Source organism: Mustelus asterias, chromosome 22 (genome assembly GCF_964213995.1).
Source record: "Mustelus asterias chromosome 22, sMusAst1.hap1.1, whole genome shotgun sequence".
Classification (NCBI taxonomy): domain Eukaryota; kingdom Metazoa; phylum Chordata; class Chondrichthyes; order Carcharhiniformes; family Triakidae; genus Mustelus; species Mustelus asterias.
The window spans coordinates 73551947-73574455 of NC_135822.1; the positions used below are offsets into that span (position 1 = coordinate 73551947).

Below are 22509 nucleotides of genomic sequence, written 5' to 3' on the forward strand. Positions count from 1 at the left end.
TATTCAAGCTTTTGTATGACCTACAGACCCTTCCAAAATGCCGCTTATTCCCGTTTAAGCAAAGATAAAGTTGGTGTCAAGTTGTGGGGAACTTGTCAATTTTTTTGTGACTGGTCCAACAATGCAGGAAACACGACTAGTCATTCAGATAGTAGATAGCAACAGCCTGATATTAAATGGCAGTTTCTTTCCGTCCTAGTGGATGATGGAAGGTGTCTGGCCAAGTTTTGCGGGTTGCATATCCCTCCCCTTAAATTGGACATGGGGCGCTTGCCCAGAAAGCCTGACTGGGATGTGCCAACATCCAAAAAGACAACCGCTTTTAAAAAGCCTGCCACCCAAAGACCAGCCTTGACTTTGGCTGAACAAAGGAAAATGGAGCTGATTAAGGATATTTCGCTCCAATTCCAAGATCCATCCTTACACCTTTCCGAAAGAAAGGAAGAAAGGTGGGCTGGAGGCAGGATGCAAGAGGTGAAACATGAGGAAGAACAACTGTAACAAGGTGTCAGAGAGAGAATGAAAGAAGCTGCAAATGAGGGAGAGAGCTGGACTGCAATAAACAAGCTTATATGGGAAGAACAAAAAAAAAACAAAGAATAAAGAACAATACAGCACAGGAACAGGCCCTTCGGTCCTCCAAGCCCGCGCCGCTCCCTGGTCCAAACTAGACCATTCTTTTGTATCCCTCCATTTCCACTCCGTTCATGTGGCTGTCTAGATAAGTCTTAAATGTTCCCAGTGTGTCCGCCTCCACCACCTTGCCTGGCAGCGCATTCCAGGCCCCCACCACCCTCTGTGTAAAATACGTCCTTCTGATATCCGTGTTAAACCTCCCCCCCCCCTCACCTTGAACCTATGACCCCTCGTGAACGTCACCACCGACCTGGGAAAGAGCTTCCCACCGTTCACCCTATCTATGCCTTTCATAATTTTATACACCTCTATTAGGTCACCCCTCATCCTCCATCTTTCCAGTGAGAACAACCCCAGTTTACCCAATCTCTCCTCATAACTAAGCCCTTCCATACCAGGCAACATCCTGGTAAACCTCCTCTGCACTCTCTCTAAAGCCTCCACGTCCTTCTGGTAGTGTGGCGACCAGAACTGGGTGCAGTATTCCAAATGCAGCCGAACCAACGTTCTATACATCTGCAACATCAGACCCCAACTTTTATACTCTATGCCCCGTCCTATAAAGGCAAGCAGGAGGGAATGAGTCTTTCATCTTGGCTTCTGAGGCTAGATGGGGGTTCTTTATGGTTTCCTTGTTACCTGAACAATTCTACCATAGACTATTTCTCAACATAAACTATTCATACTTGTTCATAGATCTAAATCCATCTCAGTACTCCGCACGAGATTATACAGGTGCTTCTCACCAGATCTGTCTCATAGTCATGTGACACTGCTTCATAGTTATATCAGCCGTTACATCTGTATTGGGCTCCAGATGTTAACCCTTTGCTCTACAAGGGGATGGCGACAGATAGAGAATGAGGAGGAGAGGAGATGGGGCAGCACGATGGCACAGTGGTTCGCACTGCTGCCTCACAGCGTCAGGGACCCGGGTTCGATTCCCTGCTTGGGTCACTGTCTGTGTGGAGTTTGCACATTCTCCCCGTGTCTGCGTGGGTTTCCTCCAGGTGCTCCGGTTTCCTCCCACAGTCCAAAGATGTGCGGGTGAGGTTGAATGGCCATTCTAAATTGCCCCTTAGTGTCAGGGGGATTAGCAGGGTAAATATTTGGCGTTACGGGAATAGAGCCTGGGTGGGATTGTGATCGGTGCAGGCTCGATGGGCCAAATGGCCTCCTTCTGAACTGTAGGGATTCGAGATACATGAGAGAGGGAAAGAACACAGGTGAAGAATTAAGGAATGAATGAGCGATGGAATGAATGAAAAAGAGATTTCAGATCACTGGTACAGGAAGCTGAGAAGGGATGAGAATGTCACTCTTTGCAATGAGTTGAGATCTGGGACGCTTCGCTTAAAAGGGTGGAGAAAGCAGACTTAACAGCGACTTGCAAAAGGCACCTGGATGCGCCCTTGAAAAGGGAACAATTCCATGGCTGTGGGCAAAGAGACGTTGTGAGAATGGGTTGAATCGGAGAGATCTGCCAAAGAGTCAGAAACTCAGAATTGTTACAGTGTAGAAGGAGGCCATTCGGCCCATTGTGAGTCTACCCATCCTCCAAATGAGTAATTCATCTAGTCCCATTCTCTCGCCTTCTCCCTGTGACCCTGCACATTCTTCCTTTTCAGAGAACATTCCAATTCCCTTTTGAAAGCTTCAGTTGAACCTGCCTCCACCACACCCTCAGGCAGCGTGTTCTGAACCATTTGTTGCGTGAAAAATTTTCTCATCATGTCGTTTTTATTTCTTTCACCGATTACTTCAAATTTGTTCCCTCTCTTTCACAAGTGGAAACAGTTTCTCCCGATCTACTCTATCAAGAAACCCTCATGATTTTGAACACCTCTATCAAATCTCATCTCAACCTTCTTCTCTCCAAGGAAAACAATCCCAACCTTTCCAATCAACCCTCATAACTGAAGTTCCTCATTCTTGGAACCATTCTCGTCAACCTGGACATCAGTCTCTGGATGTAATGCTCCAAACTGAGCCCAAACTAGTGTCTTATACAAATTCAACATAACCTCCTGGCTTAAGAAAGAAAGATTGAGAGAGGAAGAGGGAAAGAGCATTGTTAGAATGTGAGCAGAAGAGACTGTTATGAATGAGGGTAAGTACAGCAGGGTAAGAGTACATTGCTGCACAGCTCTCTCACCAAGAAAAAAATTACAATTGTTTACAAGAAGCATTCAAAGAATTTCTCACTTCTGTCAAATCTAATGGATTGTCACTCTCTAACCCAACAGATCACTGCATTATTGCAAATAGATTAGCAGGAGTGATACTCTTCAACTCACCTCCATGTCTCTCCCTGACCTTCGTTTTGACAAGATAGCTCAGGTGTAAATGACTCGGATGAAGGGACTGAAGGCACACTTGCTAAATTTGCCGATGACACAAAGATAGGGAGGAAAGTATAGTGTATAAAGGACATAAGAAGGCTACAAAAAGATATGGATAGGTTAAATGAGTGGGCAGGTTTCTTGCAAATGGAGTAGAGTGCGGGAAAATGTAAATTGTAAGAGATGACAGAGTTCCAAGATGCAGAGGGATCCGGGTGTCTTAGTGCATGAATCACAAAAGGTCAGAATGCAGATACAGCAAGTAATCAGGAAAGCTAATAGAATGTTATGTTTTGTTGTGAGGGGAATTGAATACAAAAGCTGGAAGATTATGTTTGAGTTCTACATGATATTGTTGAGATCACGTCTGGAGTAACGCATTGGTCTCCTTAATTAAGGAAGAATGTAAATGTATTGGAAGCAGTTCAGAGAACATTTGCGAGATTAACACCAGGAATGGATGGGTTGACTTCGGAGGAAAGGTTGAACAGGTTCGGCCTTTACCAGAGTTTAGCAGAGTAAGAGGTGACTTGACTGAAACATGCAAGATCCTGACGGGTATTGACAGGGTGGATGTGGAGATACTGTTCCCTCTTGTGGGAGAATCTAGAACGAGGGGTCACTGTTTAAAAATAAGGGGTCTCCCATTTAAGACACAGATGAGGAGAATTTGTTTTCTCTCAGGTGGGGTGGTGAGACTCTGGAACTCTCTTCCTCAAAGGACAGAGGAAGCAGTCTTTGAATATCTTTAAGACTGAGCTAGATCTTCATCAGCAAGGGGGTGAAGGGCGAGATGGAGTGGGTGGGAATGTGGAGTTGAGGTTATAATCGGATCAGGCATGATCGCAGGTTCGAGGGGCTAAGTGGTCTATTTCTGCTCCTAATTCATGTGTTTGTAATTGGGTGAAAAGCTCTGAACATTTACCGCTGGAAAGGGAGATGTCACGTGAATGCTTTCTTTGCTAATGGCTCCAAACCCTGTAGCCAGGACACTTAATAGCTGACACACAACGCGCCATTCCTTTCACTTTATCGCGTTGTAATACATCCAGCAACCAGGCTGGAGCAATCGCCAACAGTCTGTACACCCTTACCTGCACACGTGGTCCGTCTTGCAGGTCTGATGGAGCGCCAGGCAATTCGTCTTCTCCTTGTCTTCGTACGAGCAGACCGGTACGATGGTTTGGCGACGCCTCTCTGCGCACGCTGGGTCGTTGCAGGAGCAGAAAAGTAGCCGGTAGCTGTACTCCGCCGGCACCCGGTCAAAGAATTGCCTCAGCGACTTGTGGCACTTGCGGCGGCTGCAGGTGTCGGAGGGGGAGGTGCGCTTGACGCAGGTGGAGATGTAGAGCGAGCGGTACCTTTTGCACGTGTCGTTCAGGTTACAAGCCTTGGCCGCGTCCAAGCACTGGTTTCCACGCGCTCCCGTGGGCTCCATCCCTGCAACACCACCAGAAAAAGGGAAGGGAAAATATTATTGCCATCTCATCAAGGGTTCGAGCAGAAAATCAAAACAGACCCCAGAGGGCGGGTGACACGAGTATCATCTGGTATAACTGACCCCAATAACAGATTCAATGCAGCCAAATACAAACACTCTCTCTCTCGCAACCTGTGTGGTGTCCAAGATGCATTAAGCAGGATAGAAAATCAAGAAATTGGACGCCAAGAAGTCTACAGAATGAGCATAATGCAATTCTCATTCAGTCAGAAAGTCCAACCTTCAGCCAGGGGGCTACAAGCAGCTCCTTAAAGCCCAAGCAACCTGATGGGTTGCTATTCAAGTGCAGAAACAGGTGCATTTGGGCTGAAGCCCAAACATTGGTTTCATCAATCAGAACATCGAGTACAGGAGTTGGAACATCTTGTTGAAGATGTACAAGACATTGGTAAGGCCACACTTGGAATACTGTGTGCAGTTCTGGTCACCCTATTATAGAAAGGATATTATTAAACTAGAAAGAGTGGAGAAAAGATTTACTGGGATGCTACCGGGACTTGATGGATTGAGTTATAAGGAGAGGCTGAATAGACTGGGACTTTTTTCCCTGGAGCGTAGGAGGCTGAGGGATGATCTTATCGAGGTCTATAAAATAATGAGGGGCACAGATCAGCTAGATAGTCAATATCTTTTCCCAAAAGTGGGGGAGTCTAAAACTAGAGGGCATTGGTTTAAGGTGAGAGGGAAGAGATACAAAAGTGTCCAGAGGGGCAATTTTTTTCACACAGAGGCTGGTGAGTGTCTGGAACAAGGTGCCAGAGGTAGTAGTAGAGGCGGGTACAATTTTGTCTTTTAAAAAGCATTTAGACAGTTACATGGGTAAGATGGGTATCGAGGGATATGGGTCAAATGCGGGCAATTGAGATTAGCTTAGGGGTTTAAACAAAAGGGTGGCATGGACAAGTTGGGCCGAAGGGCCTGTTTCCATGCTGTAAACCTCTATGACTCTATTCTTTCCTGGCATTTATACTCCACTCAAGCCTCCTCCCATCCCTCCCCTTTTCAGCCTGTTACCTTCTATTCCTTTCTCTCTCATGTGTCTATCCCACCTCCTCTTAAATCTATCCACACTATTCCCCCTCAGCCACTCCCTGTGGTATCAAGATTTCCCCCATGCTCACCGCTCACTGGTTCCTAAGTTTCCCCTGAATTTCTGATTGGATTTATTACTGACTGCTGAACCTTATATTAATGGCCACTAATTTGCCAATGTCCACAAGTGTAAATGCTCCCTCTCTCTCTCACTCTCTCTGTTCTATCAAAGCGTCTCAACATTTTCCAGATTGTGGGAGAATCTAGAACTAGGGGCCATTGTTTAAAAATAAGGGGTCCCTCATTTATTTTATTATTAGTGCCACAAGTAACGCTTACATTAACACTGCAATCAAGTTACTGTGAAAATCCTCTTGTCGCCACGCTCCGGCGCCTGTTCGGGTACACTGAGGGAGAATTCAGCATGGCCAATGCACCCTAACAAGCACGTCTTTCGGACTGTGGGAGGAAACCAGAGCACCGGAGGAAACCCACGCAGACACGGGGAGAACATGCAGACTCCACACAGACAGTGACCCAAGCCGGGAATTGAACCCTGGTCGCTGGCGGGGTGAACATAAGAACATAAGAACTAGGAGCAGGAGTAGGACAGGATTGAGGGTGATTTAGTGGTTTGGATCAGGAATTGGCTAGCTGTAAGAAAACAAAGGGTGGTGGTTGATGGGAAATATTCATCCTGGAGTTCAGTTACTAGTGGTGTGCCGCAGGGATCTGTTTTGGGGCCACTGTTGTTTGTCATTTTTATTAATGACCTGGATGAGGGCGTGGAAGGATGGATTAGTAAATTTGCGGATGACACTAAAGTCGGTGGAGTTGTAGACAGTGCGGAGGGAAGTGGCAGGTTACAGAGGGACATAGATAGGCTGCAGAGCTGGGCTGAGAGGTGGCAAATGGAGTTTAATGCGGAAAAGTGTGAGGTGATTCACTTTGGAAGGAGTAACAGGAATACAGAGTACTGGGCTAATGGTAAGATACTTGGTAGGGTGGATGAACAGAGGGATCTGGGTGTCCATGTGCATAGATCCGTGAAAGTTGGCACCCAGGTTGATAGAGTTGTTAAGAAGACGTACGGTGTGTTAGCTTTTATTGGTAGAGGGATTGAGTTTTGGAGCCAGGAGGTCATGCTGCAATTGTACAAAACTCTGGTGCGGCCGCATTTGGAGTATTGCGTACAGTTCTGGTCGCCGTATTATAGGAAAGATGTGGAAGTGTTGGAAAGGGTGCAGAGGAGATTTACCAGGATGTTGCCTGGTATGGTGGGAAAATCATATGAGGAAAGGCTGAGGGGCTTGAGGTTACTTTCGTTAGAGAGAAGAAGGTTAAGGGGTGACTTAATAGAGGCATACAAGATGATCAGAGGATTAGATAGGGTGGATAGTGAGAGCCTTTTTCCTCGGATGGTGATGGCTAGCACGAGGGGACATAGCTTTAAATTGAGGGGTGAGAGATATAGGACAGATGTTAGAGGTAGGTTCTTTACTCAGAGAGTAGTAAGGGCGTGGAATGCCCTGCCTACAGCAGTGGTGGACTCGTCAACATTAAGAGCATTCAAATGGTTATTGGATAAACATATGGATGATATTGGAATAGTGTAGATTAGAGGGGCTTTAGATTGGTTCCACTGGTCGACACAACATAGAGGGCCGAAGGGCCTGTATTGCGCTGTAATGTTCTAAAAAAGAAATCTGGCCCCTCGAGCCTGCTCCGCCATTCAATAAGATCATGGCTGATATTTTTGTGGACTCAGCTCCACTTACCTGCCCGCTCACCATAACCCTTAATTCCTTCACTGTTCAAAAATGTATCTATCTGTGAGGCAGCAGTGCTAACCACTGTGCCACTGTGCCGCCCTTAAGATGGAGATGTGGAGAATTTTCCTCTTTCAAATCACCCCCTCAATGATCACCTTTCAACAGAAGTGAAACCAGCCTGTCCATCCTGACCTGTGTCTTGTACACTCATCCTTGCAAATCTTTGATATACCTCTTCTCGCTCCTCTATAATCCCTGTGATAACTGGGAGGCCAGAATTGTGTACGATACTCCATGTGTGGTCCAGTGAAGGAACAGCGATATATTTCCAAGTCAGGATGGTGAGTGGCTTGGAGGGGAACCTCCAGCTGGTGGTGTTCCCAATGTGACTGCTACTCTTGTTCTTCCAAGTGGGAGTGGCCATGGGTTTGGAAGGTGCTGTCTCAGGAGCCTTGGGTAATTCCTGCAGTGCATCTTATAGATGTTACACACAGCTGCCATTGTGTGTCGGTGGTGGGGGGAATGAGTGTTTGTGGGGAAGGGCAGGTTCTAGGTTTCCATTCCCCTGTGTGTGCGGAAGAGCTTCTTGACATCACCACCGAATGGCCTGGCTCCAACTTTAAGGTTATTCCTCCCTTTGCAAACAGAGGAAATAGTTTCTCATTAACCTTCCTCACAAAATCTGTAATAGTTTTAAAAATCACAGAGAGTCATCGAGGTTTACAGCATGGAAACAGGCCCTTTATCCAGGCCGCACTTTTTTTTAAACGTCTAAGCTAACCCCAATTGCCCGGGTTTGGCCCATATCCCTCTGGACCCATCTTACCCATGTAACTGTCCAAATGCTTTTCCAAAGACAAGATTGTACCCACCTCGACTACTACCTCAGGCAGCTTGTTCCAGACACTCACCACCCTCTGTGTGAACAAATTGCCCCTCTGGACACTTTTGTAGCTCTCCCCTCTCACCTTAAACTTACGCCCTCTAGTTTTAGGCTCCCCTCAATTAAATCACCTCTCGATCACAGGATCGTTCTCAGTATAAGTACACAGGGAAGTTCTCAGGATAAGTACACAGGGTAGTTCTGAGTAGAAGTACACAGGATATTTCTCAGTATAAGTACATGGGATCGTTCTCAGTATAAGTACACAGGGCAGTTCTCAGTATAAGTACACAGGGCAGTTCTCAGTATAAGTACGTAGCATAGTTCTCAGTATAAGTACACAGGATTGTTCTCAGTATAAGTACACAGGCTACTTCTCAGTATAATTAGAAAGGGTAGTTCTCAGTATAAGTACACAGGATAGTTCTCCGTATAAGTACATTGGATAGTTCTCAGTCTAAGTACACAGGGTCATTCTCAGTTTAAGTACACAGGGCAGTTCGCAGTTTATGTGCACAGGGTAGTTCTCAGTATATGTACACACGGCATTTCTCAGTATAAGTACACAGGATTGTTCTCAGTATAAGTACACAGGGTACTTCTCAGTATAATTACACATGATATTTTTCAGTATAAGTACACTGGGTAGGGCTCTGTATAAGTACACAGGGCAGTTCGCAGGATAAGTACACAGGGTAGTTCTCTGTATAAGTACACAGGGTGGTTCGCAGTGCAAGTACATGGGATCGTTCTCAGAAGAAGGACACAGGGTAGTTCTCAGTTTCAGTACACAGGATAGATCTCAGTATAAGAAAACAGGATTATTCTCAGTATAAGTACACAGGGTACTTCTCAGTATAAGTACACAGGATATTAGTCAGTATAAGTACACAGGATAGTTCTCTTTATAAGTACACAGTGTAGTTCTCAGTTTCAGTACACAGGATAGATCTCAGTATAAGAAAACAGGATTATTCTCAGTATAAGTACACAGGGTACTTCTCAGTATAAGTACACAGGATAGTTCTCAGTTTCAGTACACAGGATAGATCTCAGTATAAGAAAACAGGATTATTCACAGCATAAGTACACAGGGTAGTTCTCAGTATAATTACACAAGTTATTTCTCAGTATAGGTACACAGGGTAGTTCTCTGTATAAGTACACAGGATAGTTCTCTTTATAAGTACACAGTGTAGTTCTCTTTATAAGTACACAGGGTAGTTCTCTTTATAAGTACACAGTGTAGTTATCAGTTTCATTACACAGGATAGATTTCAGTATAAGAAAACAGGTTTATTTTCAGTATAAGTGGACAGGATAGTTCTCAGTATAATTGCACAGGTTATTTCTCAGTACAAGTACATCGGATAGTTCCCGGCATACGTACACAGGGCGGTTCTCTGTATAAGTACACAAGATAGTTCTCTTTATAAGTACACAGGGTAGTTCTCAGTTTCAGTACACAGGATAGATCTCAGTATAATTACACAGATTAGTTCTCAGTATAAGTACACAGGGTTCTTCTCAGTATAATTACACAGAATAGTTCTCAGTATAAGTACACAGGGTCGTTCTCTGTATAAATACACAGGGTGGTTCGCAGTACAAGTACATTGGATCGTTCTCAGTATAAGTACACAGGATATTAGTCAGTATAAGTACACAGGATAGTTCTCTTTATAAGTACACAGGGTAGTTCTCAGTTTCAGTACACAGGATAGATCTCAGTATAATTACACAGATTAGTTCTCAGTATAAGTACACAGGGCACTTCTCAGTATAATTACACAGATTAGTTCTCAGTATAAGTACACAGGGTCGTTCTCTGTATAAATACACAGGGTGGTTCGCAGTACAAGTACATTGGATCGTTCTCAGTATAAGTACACAGGATATTAGTCAGTATAAGTACACAGGATAGTTCTCTTTATAAGTACACAGTGTAGTTCTCAGTTCCAGTACACACGATAGATGTCAGTATAAGAAAACAGGATTATTCTCAGTATAAGTTCACAGCGTACTTCTCAGTATAATTAGACAGGTTATTTCTCAATATAAGCACACAGGATAGTTCGCAGTATAAGTACACAGGATAGTTCTCAGTTTCAGTACACAGGATTGATCTCAGTATAAGAAAACAGGTTTATTCTCAGTATAAGTACACACGATAGTTCTCAGTATAAGTACACACGATAGTTCTCAGTATAATTACACAGGATAGTTCTCAGGATAAGAACACAGGGCAGTTCTCAGTATAAGTACACAGGACAAATCTCAGTTTCAGTACGCAGGATAGTTCACAGTATAATTACACAGGTTAGTTCTCAGAATAAGTACACAGGATCGTTCTCAGTGTAAGTACACAGGGTAGTTCACAGGATAAGTACACAGGATTGTTCTCAGTATAAGTACACAGCGTAGTTCTCAGGATAAGTACACAGGGCAGTTCTTAGTATGGGTACACAGGACAATTCTCAGTTTAAGTACACAGGGTAGTTCTCAGTAACATTAAACAGGGTAGTTCTCAATATAAGTACACAGGATCGTTCTCAGTATAAGTACACAGGGCAGTTCTCAGCATAAGCACACAGGATAGTTCTCAGTATAAGTACACAGTATCGTTCTGAGTATAAGTGCACAGGGTAGTTCTCAGTATAAGTACACAGTATCGTTCTGAGTATAAGTGCACAGGGTAGTTCTCAGTATAAGTACACTGGATCGTTCTCAGTATAAGTACACAGGGTAGTTCTCCCTATAAGTACACAGGGTAGCTCTCAGTATAAGTACACAGGGTAGCTCTCAGTATAAGTACACAGGGTAGTTCTCAGTATCAGTACACAGGGTAGTTCTCAGCATAAGTACATAGGCTATTTCTCAGTACAAGTACACAGGATATTTCTCAGTATAAGTGCTAAAGTTAGTTCTCAGCATAAGTACACAAGGTGATTCTCAGTATAAGTACACAGGATATTTCTCAGTATACGTACACAGGATTGTTCTCAGTATACTTATACCAGGTAGTTCACAGTATAAGTACACAGGGCAGTTCTCAGTATGAGTACACAGGGTCGTTCTCAGTCTAAGTACACATGGTAGTTCTCAGTATAAGTACACAGGATCGTTCTCAGTATAAGTACACAGGGTAATGCTCAATATAATTACACAGGATTGTCCTCAGTATATGTATACAGGTTAGTTCTCAGTATAAGTACACAGAGTAGTTCTCAGTATCAGTACACAGGGCAGTTCTCAGTATAAGTACACTGTATAGTTCTCAGCATAAGTACACAGGGTAATTCTCAGTCTTTGTACACATGGTAGTTCTCAGTATGAGTACACAGGATCGTTCTCAGGATAAGTACAAGGGGAGTTCTCAGGATAAGTACACAGGGCTGCTGTCATTATAAGTATACAGGATTGTTCTCAGTATATGTACACAGGATAGTTATCAGTATAAGTACACAGGATTGCTCTCAGTATAAGAACTCAGAATAGTTCTCAGTGTAAGTACACAGGGCAGTTCTCAGTATAAGTACACAGGACCGTTCTCAGTATAAATACACAGGGTATTTCGCAGTATAAGTACACAGGGATAGTTCGCAGTATGAGTACACAGGGTAGTTTTCAGAATAGGTCCACAGGATAGTTCTCAGTATAAGTACACAGGGTAGTTCTCAGTGTAAGTACACAGGGTAGTTCTCAGCATCTGTACACAGGGTAGTTCTCAGCATAAGTACATGGGATGTTTCTCAGTATAGGTACGCAGGATATTTCTCAGTATAAAAAAACAGTTGTATTTCGCAGTATAAGTACATGGGATAGTTCACAGTATAAGTACACAGGGAATCTCTCAGTATGAGTACACAGGATAGTTCTCAGAATAGCCACACAGCGTAGTTCTCAGTATTAGTACACAGGATATTTCTCAGTATAAGTACACAAGTTAGTTCTCAGTATATGTACACTGGATCATTCTCAGTATAAATACACAGGGTAGTTCTCAGTACAAGTACACAGGATCATTCTCAGCACATGTACACTGGATAGTTCTCAGTATAAGTACACAGGGCAGTTCTCAATACAGGCACATAGGATATTTCTCAGTCTAAGTACACCGGATATTTCTCAGTCTAAGTGCACAAGTTAGTTCTCAGTATAAGTATACAAGGTGATTCTCAGTATAAGTACACAAGGTGATTCTCTGTATAAGTACATAGGGTCGTTCTCAGTCTTAGTACACAGTGTAGTTCTCCGTATAAGTACACAGTATCGTTCTCAGTATCAGTACGCAGGGTAGTTCTCAGTGTAGGTACAAAGGGTCATTCTCAGTAAAAGTACACAGGGTAGTTCTCACGGTAGCACAGTGGTTAGCACTGCTGCTTCACAGCTCCAGGGTCCCGGGTTCGATTCCTGGCTCGGGTCACTGTCTGTGTGGAGTTTGCACATTCTCCTCGTGTCTGCGTGGGTTTCCTCCGGGTGCTCCGGTTTCCTCCCACAGTCCAAAGATGTGCGGGTTAGGTTGATTGGCCAGGTTAAAAAAAAAAAATTGCCCCTTAGAGTCCTGGGATGTGTAGGTTAGAGGGATTAGCGGGTAAAATATGTGGGGGTAGGGCCTGGGTGGGATTGTGGTTGGTGCAGACTCGATGGGCCGAATGGCCTCCTTCTGCACTGTAGGGTTTCTATGATTTCTATGATAAGCACACAAGTTAGTTCTCAGTATATGTACACTGGATCATTCTCAGTATAAGTACACAGGATCATTCTCAGTATAAGTACGCAGGATCATTCTCAGTAAAAGTACACAGGTAGTTCTCAGTATAAGTACACAGGATATTTCTCAGCACAAGTACACAGGGCAGTTCTCAGTTTAATACACAGGGTCATTCTCAATATAAGTACACAGTATAGTTCTCAGTATAAGGAAACAGGGTAGTTCTCAGTATAGGTACACAGGATCGTTCTCAGTATCAGTACAGAGGGTAGTTCTCAGTATAGGTAGACAGGATCGTTCTCAGGATCAATACACAGGGTAGTTCTCAGTATAGATACACAGGGTAGTCCTCAGTATAAGTACACAGGGTAGTTCTCAGTATAAGTACACAGGGTAGTTCTCAGTATAAGTACACAGGATCGTTCTCAGTATCAGTACAGAGGGTAGTTCTCAGTATAGCCAGACAGGGTAGTTCTCAGTTTAGCCAGACAGGGTAGTTCTCAGTATAAGTACACAGGGTAGTTCTCAGTATAAGTACACAGGATCGTTCTCAGTATCAGTACAGAGGGTAATTCTCAGTATAGCCAGACAGGGTAGTTCTCAGTTTAGCCAGACAGGGTAGTTCTCAGTGTAAGTACACTGGGTAGTTCTCAGTATAGGTACACAGGATAGTTCTTAGTATTGGTACACAGGGTAGTTCTCAGTATAAGTACACAGGGTCGTTCTCAGTCTAAGTACACATGGTAGTTCTCAGTATAAGTACACAGGATCGTTCTCAGTATAAGTACACAGGGTAATGCTCAGTATAATTACACAGGATTGTCCTCAGTATAAGTACACAGAGTAGTTCTCAGTATCAGTACACAGGGCAGTTCTTAGTATAAGTACACTGTATAGTTCTCAGCATAAGTACACAGGGTAATTCTCAGTCTTTGTACACATGGTAGTTCTCAGTATGAGTACACAGGATCGTTCTCAGGATAAGTACAAGGGGAATTCTCAGGATAAGTACACAGGGCTGCTGTCATTATAAGTATACAGGATTGTTCTCAGTATATGTACACAGGGTAGTTCTCAGTATAAGTACACAGGGTCGTTCTCAGTCTAAGTACACATGGTAGTTCTCAGTATAAGTACACAGGGTCGTTCTCAGTCTAAGTACACATGGTAGTTCTCAGTATAAGTACACAGGATCGTTCTCAGTATAAGTACACAGGGTAATGCTCAGTATAATTACACAGGATTGTCCTCAGTATAAGTACACAGAGTAGTTCTCAGTATCAGTACACAGGGCAGTTCTTAGTATAAGTACACTGTATAGTTCTCAGCATAAGTACACAGGGTAATTCTCAGTCTTTGTACACATGGTAGTTCTCAGTATGAGTACACAGGATCGTTCTCAGGATAAGTACAAGGGGAATTCTCAGGATAAGTACACAGGGCTGCTGTCATTATAAGTATACAGGATTGTTCTCAGTATATGTACACAGGGTAGTTCTCAGTATAAGTACACAGGATAGATCTCAGTATAAGTACACAGGATTGCTCTCAGTATAAGAACTCAGAATAGTTCTCAGTGTAAGTACACAGGGCAGTTCTCAGTATAGGTACACATGGTAGTTCTCAGTATAAGGACACAGGATAGTTCTTAGTATTGGTACACAGGGTAGTTCTCAGTATAAGTACACAGGGTCGTTCTCAGTCTTAGTACACAATGTAGTTCTCCGTATAAGTACACAGTATCGTTCTCAGTATCAGTACACAGGGTAGTTCTCAGTGTAGGTACACAGGATCATTCTCAGTATAAGTACACAGGGTAGTTCTCAGTATAAGTACACAGGGTAGTTCTCAGTATAAGTACACAGGATCGTTCTCATTATAAGTACACAGTGTAGTTTTCAGTATACGTCCACAGGTTAGTTCTCAGTATACGTACACAGGGTAGTTCTCAGCATAAGTACATGGGATATTTCTCAGTACAGGTACACAGGATATTTCTCAGTATAAATACACAGGGTATTTCGCAGTATAAGTACACGGGATAATTCGCAGTATAAGTACACAGGGTAGCTCTCAGTATGAGTACACAGGATAGTTCTCAGAATAGCCACGCAGGATAGTTCTCATTATTAGTACACAGGATATTTCTCAGTATAAGTACACAGGGTAGTTCTCAGTACAAGAACACAGGGTAGTTCTCAGTATTAGTACACAGGTTCATTCTCAGTATAAGTACACAGTGTAGTTCTCAATATAAGTACACAGGATCATTTTGAGTATAGGTGCACAGGGTAGTTCTCAGCATAAGCACACAGGATAGTTCTCAGTATAAATACACAGGGTAGTTCTCAGTATAAGTACACAGGATCGTTCTCAGTATAAGTACACAAGGTGATTCTCAGTGTAAGTACACAGGATATTTCTCAGTATAAATACACAGGGTAGTTCTCAGTACAAGTACACAGGATTGTTCTCAGCACATGTACACTGGATAGTTCTCAGTATAAGTACAAAGGATCGTTCTCAGTATAAGTACACAGGGTAGTTCTCAGTATAAGTAACCAGGTTCATTCTCAGTATAAGTACACAGTGTAGTTCTCAGTATAAGTACACAGGATCATTCTGAGTATAGGTGCACAGGGTAGTTCTCAGCATAAGCACACAGGATAGTTCTCAGTATAAATACACAGGGTAGTTCTCAGTACAAGTACACAGGATCGTTCTCAGCACAGGTACACAGGATCGTTCTCAGTATAAGTACACAGGGCAGTTCTCAGTACAGGCACATAGGATATTTCTCAGTCTAAGTACACCGGGTATTTCTCAGTCTAAGTGCACAAGTTAGTTCTCAGTATAAGTACACAAGGTGATTCTCAGTATAAGTACACCTGATATGTATCAGTATAAGTACACAGGATATTTCTCAGCATAAGTACACAGGGCAGTTCTCAGTTTAATACACAAGATCCATCTCATTATAAGCACACAGGATAGTTCTCAGTATAAATACACACGGTAGTTCTCAGTACAAGTACACAGGATCGTTCTCAGTATAAGTACACAGGACAGTTCTCAGTACAGGCACAGAGGATATTTCTCAGTCTAAGTACACCGGGTATTTCTCAGTCTAAGTGCACAAGTTAGTTCTCAGTATAAGTACACAAGGTAATTCTCAGTATAAGTACACCTGATATTTATCAGTATAAGTACACAGGATATTTCTCAGCATAAGTACACAGGGCAGTTCTCAGTTTAATACACAAGATCCATCTCATTATAAGTACACAGGATAGTTCTCAGTATAAGTACACAGGAGTATTCTCAGTGTAGTATACAGGATCATTCTGAGTATAAGCACACAGGATCGTTCTCAGTATAAATACACAGGGTATTTCACAGTATGAGTACACAGGATAGTTCGCAGTAGAAGTACACAGGGTAGTTCTCAGTATAGCTATGCAGGGTAGTTCTCAGTATAAATACATAGGGTAGTTCTCAGGATAAGTACACAGGATCGTTCTTAGTATAAGTATACAGGGCAGTTCTCAGTATAAGTACACAGGGCAGTTCTCAGTAAAGGTACATAGGATATTTCTCAGTATAGGTACATCGGATATTTTTCAGTATAAGTACACAGGGTAGTTCACAGTACAAGTACACAGGATCGTTCTCAGCACAGGTACACAGGATCGTTTTCAGTATAAGTACACAGGGCAGTTCTCAGTACAGGCACATGGGATATTTCTCAGTCTAAGTACACCGGATATTTCTCAGTCTAAGTGCACAAGTTAGTTCTCAGTATAAGTACACAAGGTGATTCTCAGTATAAGTACACAAGGTGATTCTCAGTATAAGTACACAAGGTGATTCTCAGTATAAGTACACAAGGTGATTCTCAGTATAAGTACACAGGATATTTCTCAGTATAAGTACACAGGAAAGTTCTCAGTATAAGTTCACAGGGTAGTTCTCAGTATAGGTACACAGGGTAGTTCTCAGAATAAGTACACACAATCGTTCTCAGTATACGTACACAGGGTAGTTGTCAGTATAAGCACGCAGGATATTTCTCAGTATAAGTACACAGGATAGTTCTCAGTATAAGTACACAGGATCGTTCTCAGTGTAAGTACACAGGGTCGTTCTCAGTGTAAGTACACAGGATAATTCTCAGGATAAGTACACAGGATATTACTCTGAGCTGGACTGTCTATATGTGTGACAGACTGCTCTGGACACCGACCGCTGGGCATGATGCTGTTGAACCTGCTTGGTCACCTGCTTCATGGCCCCAGCCAGGTTTGGCTGAGATGTAAGAGTTGTGTGGGGGAGGTGGGGTGGGGTCAGGTCGGGGATTAGGGTCGGTGGGGGAAGGTGCATTAATCTGGATATAGAGTGCAGCACGTGCCTGGCCTGTGATGTGCACCTCGCATGCCGCTTATGTTGCTGGGCTAACAGCCCGTGGTCACAAAAATGGATCCGGATTTAATCGCACTTGTTCTGGGTGAACCTCGGGGCCATGTCATTCTTGTCACTTGCTTGGACTGAGCAGCATCTGTAGCAAAAGAACAAAGAACAAAGAACAATACAGCACAGGAACAGGCCCTTCGGCCCTCCAAGCCCGCGCCGCTCATGTGCCCAACTAGCCCCTAAACTGGGGAGAGTGAGGAGGTGGTGGAGGGGGCTGGAGGGAAGATTTAGTTCAGTCACGACATATTTCCTCCACAGGAAAGCCTGATCAAGTTTCTCTTCATTGTCGACTGAACGATCCCATTAACTGCAGTGTTTCCACTGATAGCTACAACTGCGATGAAATCAAATCCCCAATTAAAATCAAATCTTCAGAGGCCACTGGGAGAAAGCTGAATTATCAGGGACAATGCTCTCAGCTTCCTCTGCTCGCTTAGCACAACATTAACAATACAAACTCTGGGAAATTGAAATCAGAGCAGAAAATTCCGGTTCCTGAACAATAAAGGTGGCGATATCGCTTTGGGTGGCATTTCTCCAGTAGACAGGACACGGACAGAATTGCTTCCTTCCGAGGTGTAAATGACTTGATGGTTCCTGTAGTTGCTGTGAATTCATTTTTTTTAAACTCTGGAACCTATGGAAGGGAAACGTTTAATTCTCAGGTGAGTTGCACCTGTCTCTGGAGAGAGACAAGGCAGGGAAGCTACAACTGGCCTCACGAGTCCAGTGATGGCCAGAATGGACCTTCCGATTCTTTGCCCCTGCTGGAGGTGCACGCGTCAAGTTCAGCAACAATGACACCCACATCCGAATGTCGTGGTTCACATTGTAAATTTGTAGCTTTGTTGAGGGTGGTGCCAGGGATGGGAGTGAGGAAGGAACAAAATGATTCACTATAAGTTGATCACATTTGGAATTCAAATAACTGTTCTTACTGTTTAATGCTGCCACCATGGGTCACGCTGCCAACATGGGTCACACTGCCACCATGGTGTGTGCTGCCAACATGGGTCACACTGCCAACATGGGTCACACTGCCAACATGGGTCACACTGCCAACATGGTGCGTGCTGCCAACATGGGTCACGCTGCCAACATGGGTCACACTGCCAACATGGGTCACGCTGCCAACATGGGTCACACTGCCACCATGGGTCACGCTGCCAACATGGGTCACGCTGCCAACATGGGTCACGCTGCCAACATGGGTCACACTGCCACCATGGGTCACACTGCCAACATGGATCACGCTGCCAACATGGGTCACACTGCCACCATGGGTCACGCTGCCAACATGGGTCACGCTGCTAACATGGGTCATGCTGCTAACATGGGTCACGCTGCTAACATGGGTCACGCTGCCACCATGGGTCACACTGCCACCATGGGCCACACTGCCAACATGGGTCACGCTGCCAACATGGGTCACGCTGCCAACATGGGTCACACTGCCAACATGGGTCACGCTGCCAACATGGGTCACGCTGCCAACATGGGTCACACTGCCAACATGGGTCACACTGCCAACATGGGTCACGCTGCCAACATGGGTCACGCTGCCAACATGGGTCACACTGCCACCATGGGTCACGCTGCCAACATGGGTCACGCTGCTAACATGGGTCACGCTGCCAACATGGGTCACGCTGCCAACATGGGTCATGCTGCCAACATGGGTCACACTGCCACCATGGGTCACGCTGCCAACATGGGTCACGCTGCTAACATGGGTCACGCTGCCAACATGGGTCACGCTGCCAACATGGGTCACACTGCCACCATGGTGTGTGCTGCCAACATGGGTCACGCTGCCACCATGGGCCACGCTGCCACCATGGGTCACACTGCCACCATGGGTCACGCTGCCAACATGGGTCACGCTGCCAACATGGGTCACGCTGCCAACATGGGTCACACTGCCACCATGGTGTGTGCTGCCACCGTGGGTCACGCTGCCACCAGGGTGTGTGCTGCCAACATGGGTCACGCTGCCACCATGGTGTGTGCTGCCACTATGTTGTGTTCATATGTTGTATGTTTCTTGTCCTTTCTCTACATGGTTTTCAGGTTTAATGAGATTTCTCTGACTCAGTGAGTGATTTGAAGATGTTAAGTATTTATTTTTCTTTGAAACTATTTCTTTAGAACTTGTTGCATCCCAGACCTCCTGGTAAATACATCATCTTCATTGCACAGACTGTTCTCTCTCTTGCTCTCCTGGGGCCACTTGGTCATCTGACCCTGAGGTCACGCTTATATCATCATTAATATCATTGACTAATGAACATAACCATTAACCCTTTACAGTTACCAAGGCAACCAGTTTACACACAGCAAGCAAGATCAATTGATCTATCTGTGTTGTTGCCTTTGGGGTGGGATGGGCTGGATGAATAGTTAATTCCCCTGCTCACTGGGATCCTCCAAAATAGACTCCAACTCTGAGTTACCCACTTCAGTCAGTTCCAATTTAATCATCTGAACAGTTCCCCTGGAAATGTTCATCTAACCCCTGGGTAACTACAGAACTGACCCCCCAACTACCCACACTAATAACCCTTGCCCTCTGATCACCCCCTCACCCTCCCAATCCCACCATCCACCCACAATCATCCAACCCATGCCTGAGTCCCACTGAGCCGACCTGACTAGACCCATCAGCCAACTCCCCCCTGCACCCCCCCAACCCCCGCCGACTCCCCCTCAACCTGGCCCCCACCTCACCACCCTATCCATCTGCCACCCTCACCCACTTACTTGACCCAACATACCTCCTCACCCACCCACACACACCTCCACATTCACTAACACACCAAGAAGCTTTCGGATAGTTAGATTCTTGGAGTTGGTACCATTTAGAGAGGCGTTGCTTCTGCGTGAGATCCTCTCCACTGCTCCCTCCTGCTTTGAGTGAGTTCTACAGGATTCTCTGTTGGAACCAATAGCCAGAAAAGTCAGAGGGAGGGCCCGTGGAGACTTTGTTTCGCTTGATCAGGGTTCTGACCCCGATAGGAAGAATTGGGTCTTTGTGAGAAGACTCACTTTACAACTGAAGCACTCCCTGTACCTTTCTTTACAGAGATATTTGGTCAGGGTTCTGGTTTGTTTCCTGAGTGTGTAGTGTTTAGTAAAGCCAACGCAATTAAAAAGACCCAGACAATTCCACAACTGTCACTCACTGAACACTTTCACCCTCACTCCGTCTCAATGCTGATGAAGACTGCAGACATCCCTCGGATGGAGGGATACAATATTCCATTGGACTGTTTCAAAGGAGAGCAGTGGTGTTCTCCCCTCTGTCCCGGCTCATACAACATCACAAAAACAGGTTATCCGACCGATACGTATTGCTATAAGAACATAAGAACTAGGAGCGGGAGTAGGCCATCTGGCCCCTCGAGCCTGCTCCGCCATTCAATAAGATCATGTCTGATCTTTCCATGGACTCAGCTCCACTTACCCGCCTGCTCACCAGAACCCTTAATTCCTTTCCTGTTCAAAAATTTATCTATCCTTGCCTTAAAAACATTCAATGAGGTAGCCTCAACTGCTTCACTGGGCAGGGAATTCCACAGATTCACAACCCTTTGTGTGAAGAAGTTCCTCCTCAACTCAGTCCTAAATCTGCTCTCCCTTATTTTAAGGCTATGTCCCCTAGTTCTAGCTTCACCTGCCAGTGGAAACAACTTCCCTGCTTCTATCTTATCTATTCCCTTCATAAATCTGATATGTTTCTATAAGATCTCCCCTCATTCTTCTGAATTCTAATGAGTATAGCCCCAGTCTACTCGGTCTCTCCTCATAAGCCAACCCTCTCAACTCCGGAATCAACCTCGTGAATCTCCTCTGCACCCCCTCCAGTGCCAGTATATCCTTTCTCAAGTAAGGAGACCAAAACTGTACACAATATTCCAGGTGTGGCCTCACCAGCACCTTTTACAGCTGCAACATAACCTCGCTGTTTTTAAACTCCATCCCTCTAGCAATGAAGGGCAAAATTACATCTGCCTTCTTAATTACCTGTTGCACCTGCAAACCAACTCCTTGAGATTCCTGCACAAGGACACCCAGGTCCCTCTGCACAGCAGCTTGCTGCAATTTTTTACCATTTAAATATTAGTCAATTTTGCTGTTATTCCTACCAAAATGGATGACCTCACATTTACCAATGTTGTACTCCATCTGCCAGACACTCGCCCATTATATGGAACTTGGTGTGAGAAAACTGTGACATAACACTGACTACACTTCAAAAAGTACTTGGTTGGCTGAGAAGCTCTTCGAGACATCTGGCCATCATGAACAGCGCAATCAAAACACAAGTCTTTCTTCCTCCACTTCACCAGAGCTATGCATCCAGCAGGCAATCATTGCAAGCGGAACAATAGATTTTAGATTGCGACAACACAGCACCCCCGAGTTCATGTCAATGTCACGAGGCTGGATGACTTCATTCGAAGGTTTACTCGATGTAACAAGCTCAATCTGACCTGCTTTCAGTTTGTGAAGGACTCTGACCTATAACAGTCCCACACTCTCAAGTCTACAGATCGATCAATGTTGATATACAGGTTTAACCTTTCCGATCAAACAGCGGTCCAACAGAAACAGGCTATCTTCGTTCTTCAAATCACTGTACCCGGCCTTGGAGCACTTGTTCATTGCCTCATCAATTTCAGATCATTGGCTTACTATGTGTTGCTTTGTTCCATTTCAGGTATCAGCCTTGTTCCTTAATGCCCAAGACCGCAAGGAACTACAAAAGCTCGTGAATGTAGCCCAATCCATCACGCAAACCAGCCTCCCATCCATTGACTCTGTCTACACTTCCCGCTGACTCGGCAAAGCAACCAGCATAATTAAGGATCCCACGCACCCCGGACATTCTCTCTTCCACCTTCTTCCTTCGGGAAAAAGATACAAAAGTCTGAGATCACGTACCAACCGACTCAAGAACAGCTTCTTCCCTGCTGCCATCAGACTTTTGAATGGACTTACCTCGCATTAAGTTGATCTTTCTCTACACCCTAGCTATGACTGTAACACTACATTCTGCACTCTCTCCTTTCCTTCTCTATGAACGGTATGTTTTGTCTGTACAGCGCGCAAGAAACAATACTTTTCACTGTATACTAATACATGTGAGAATAATAAAT

General features: G+C 44.5%; 1 protein-coding gene across 1 annotated transcript in view; it reads right to left on the bottom strand.

Annotated features, from left to right (window-relative positions):
- Positions 1–22509, bottom strand: part of LOC144510195 (GDNF family receptor alpha-2-like) — a 361038-nt gene that overhangs the window by 105265 nt on the left and 233264 nt on the right. The window contains exon 4 of the mRNA XM_078239675.1: positions 4073–4418. Within this exon, the coding sequence (XP_078095801.1) occupies positions 4073–4418 (346 nt within the window). The remainder of the gene's footprint in view (positions 1–4072; positions 4419–22509) is intronic.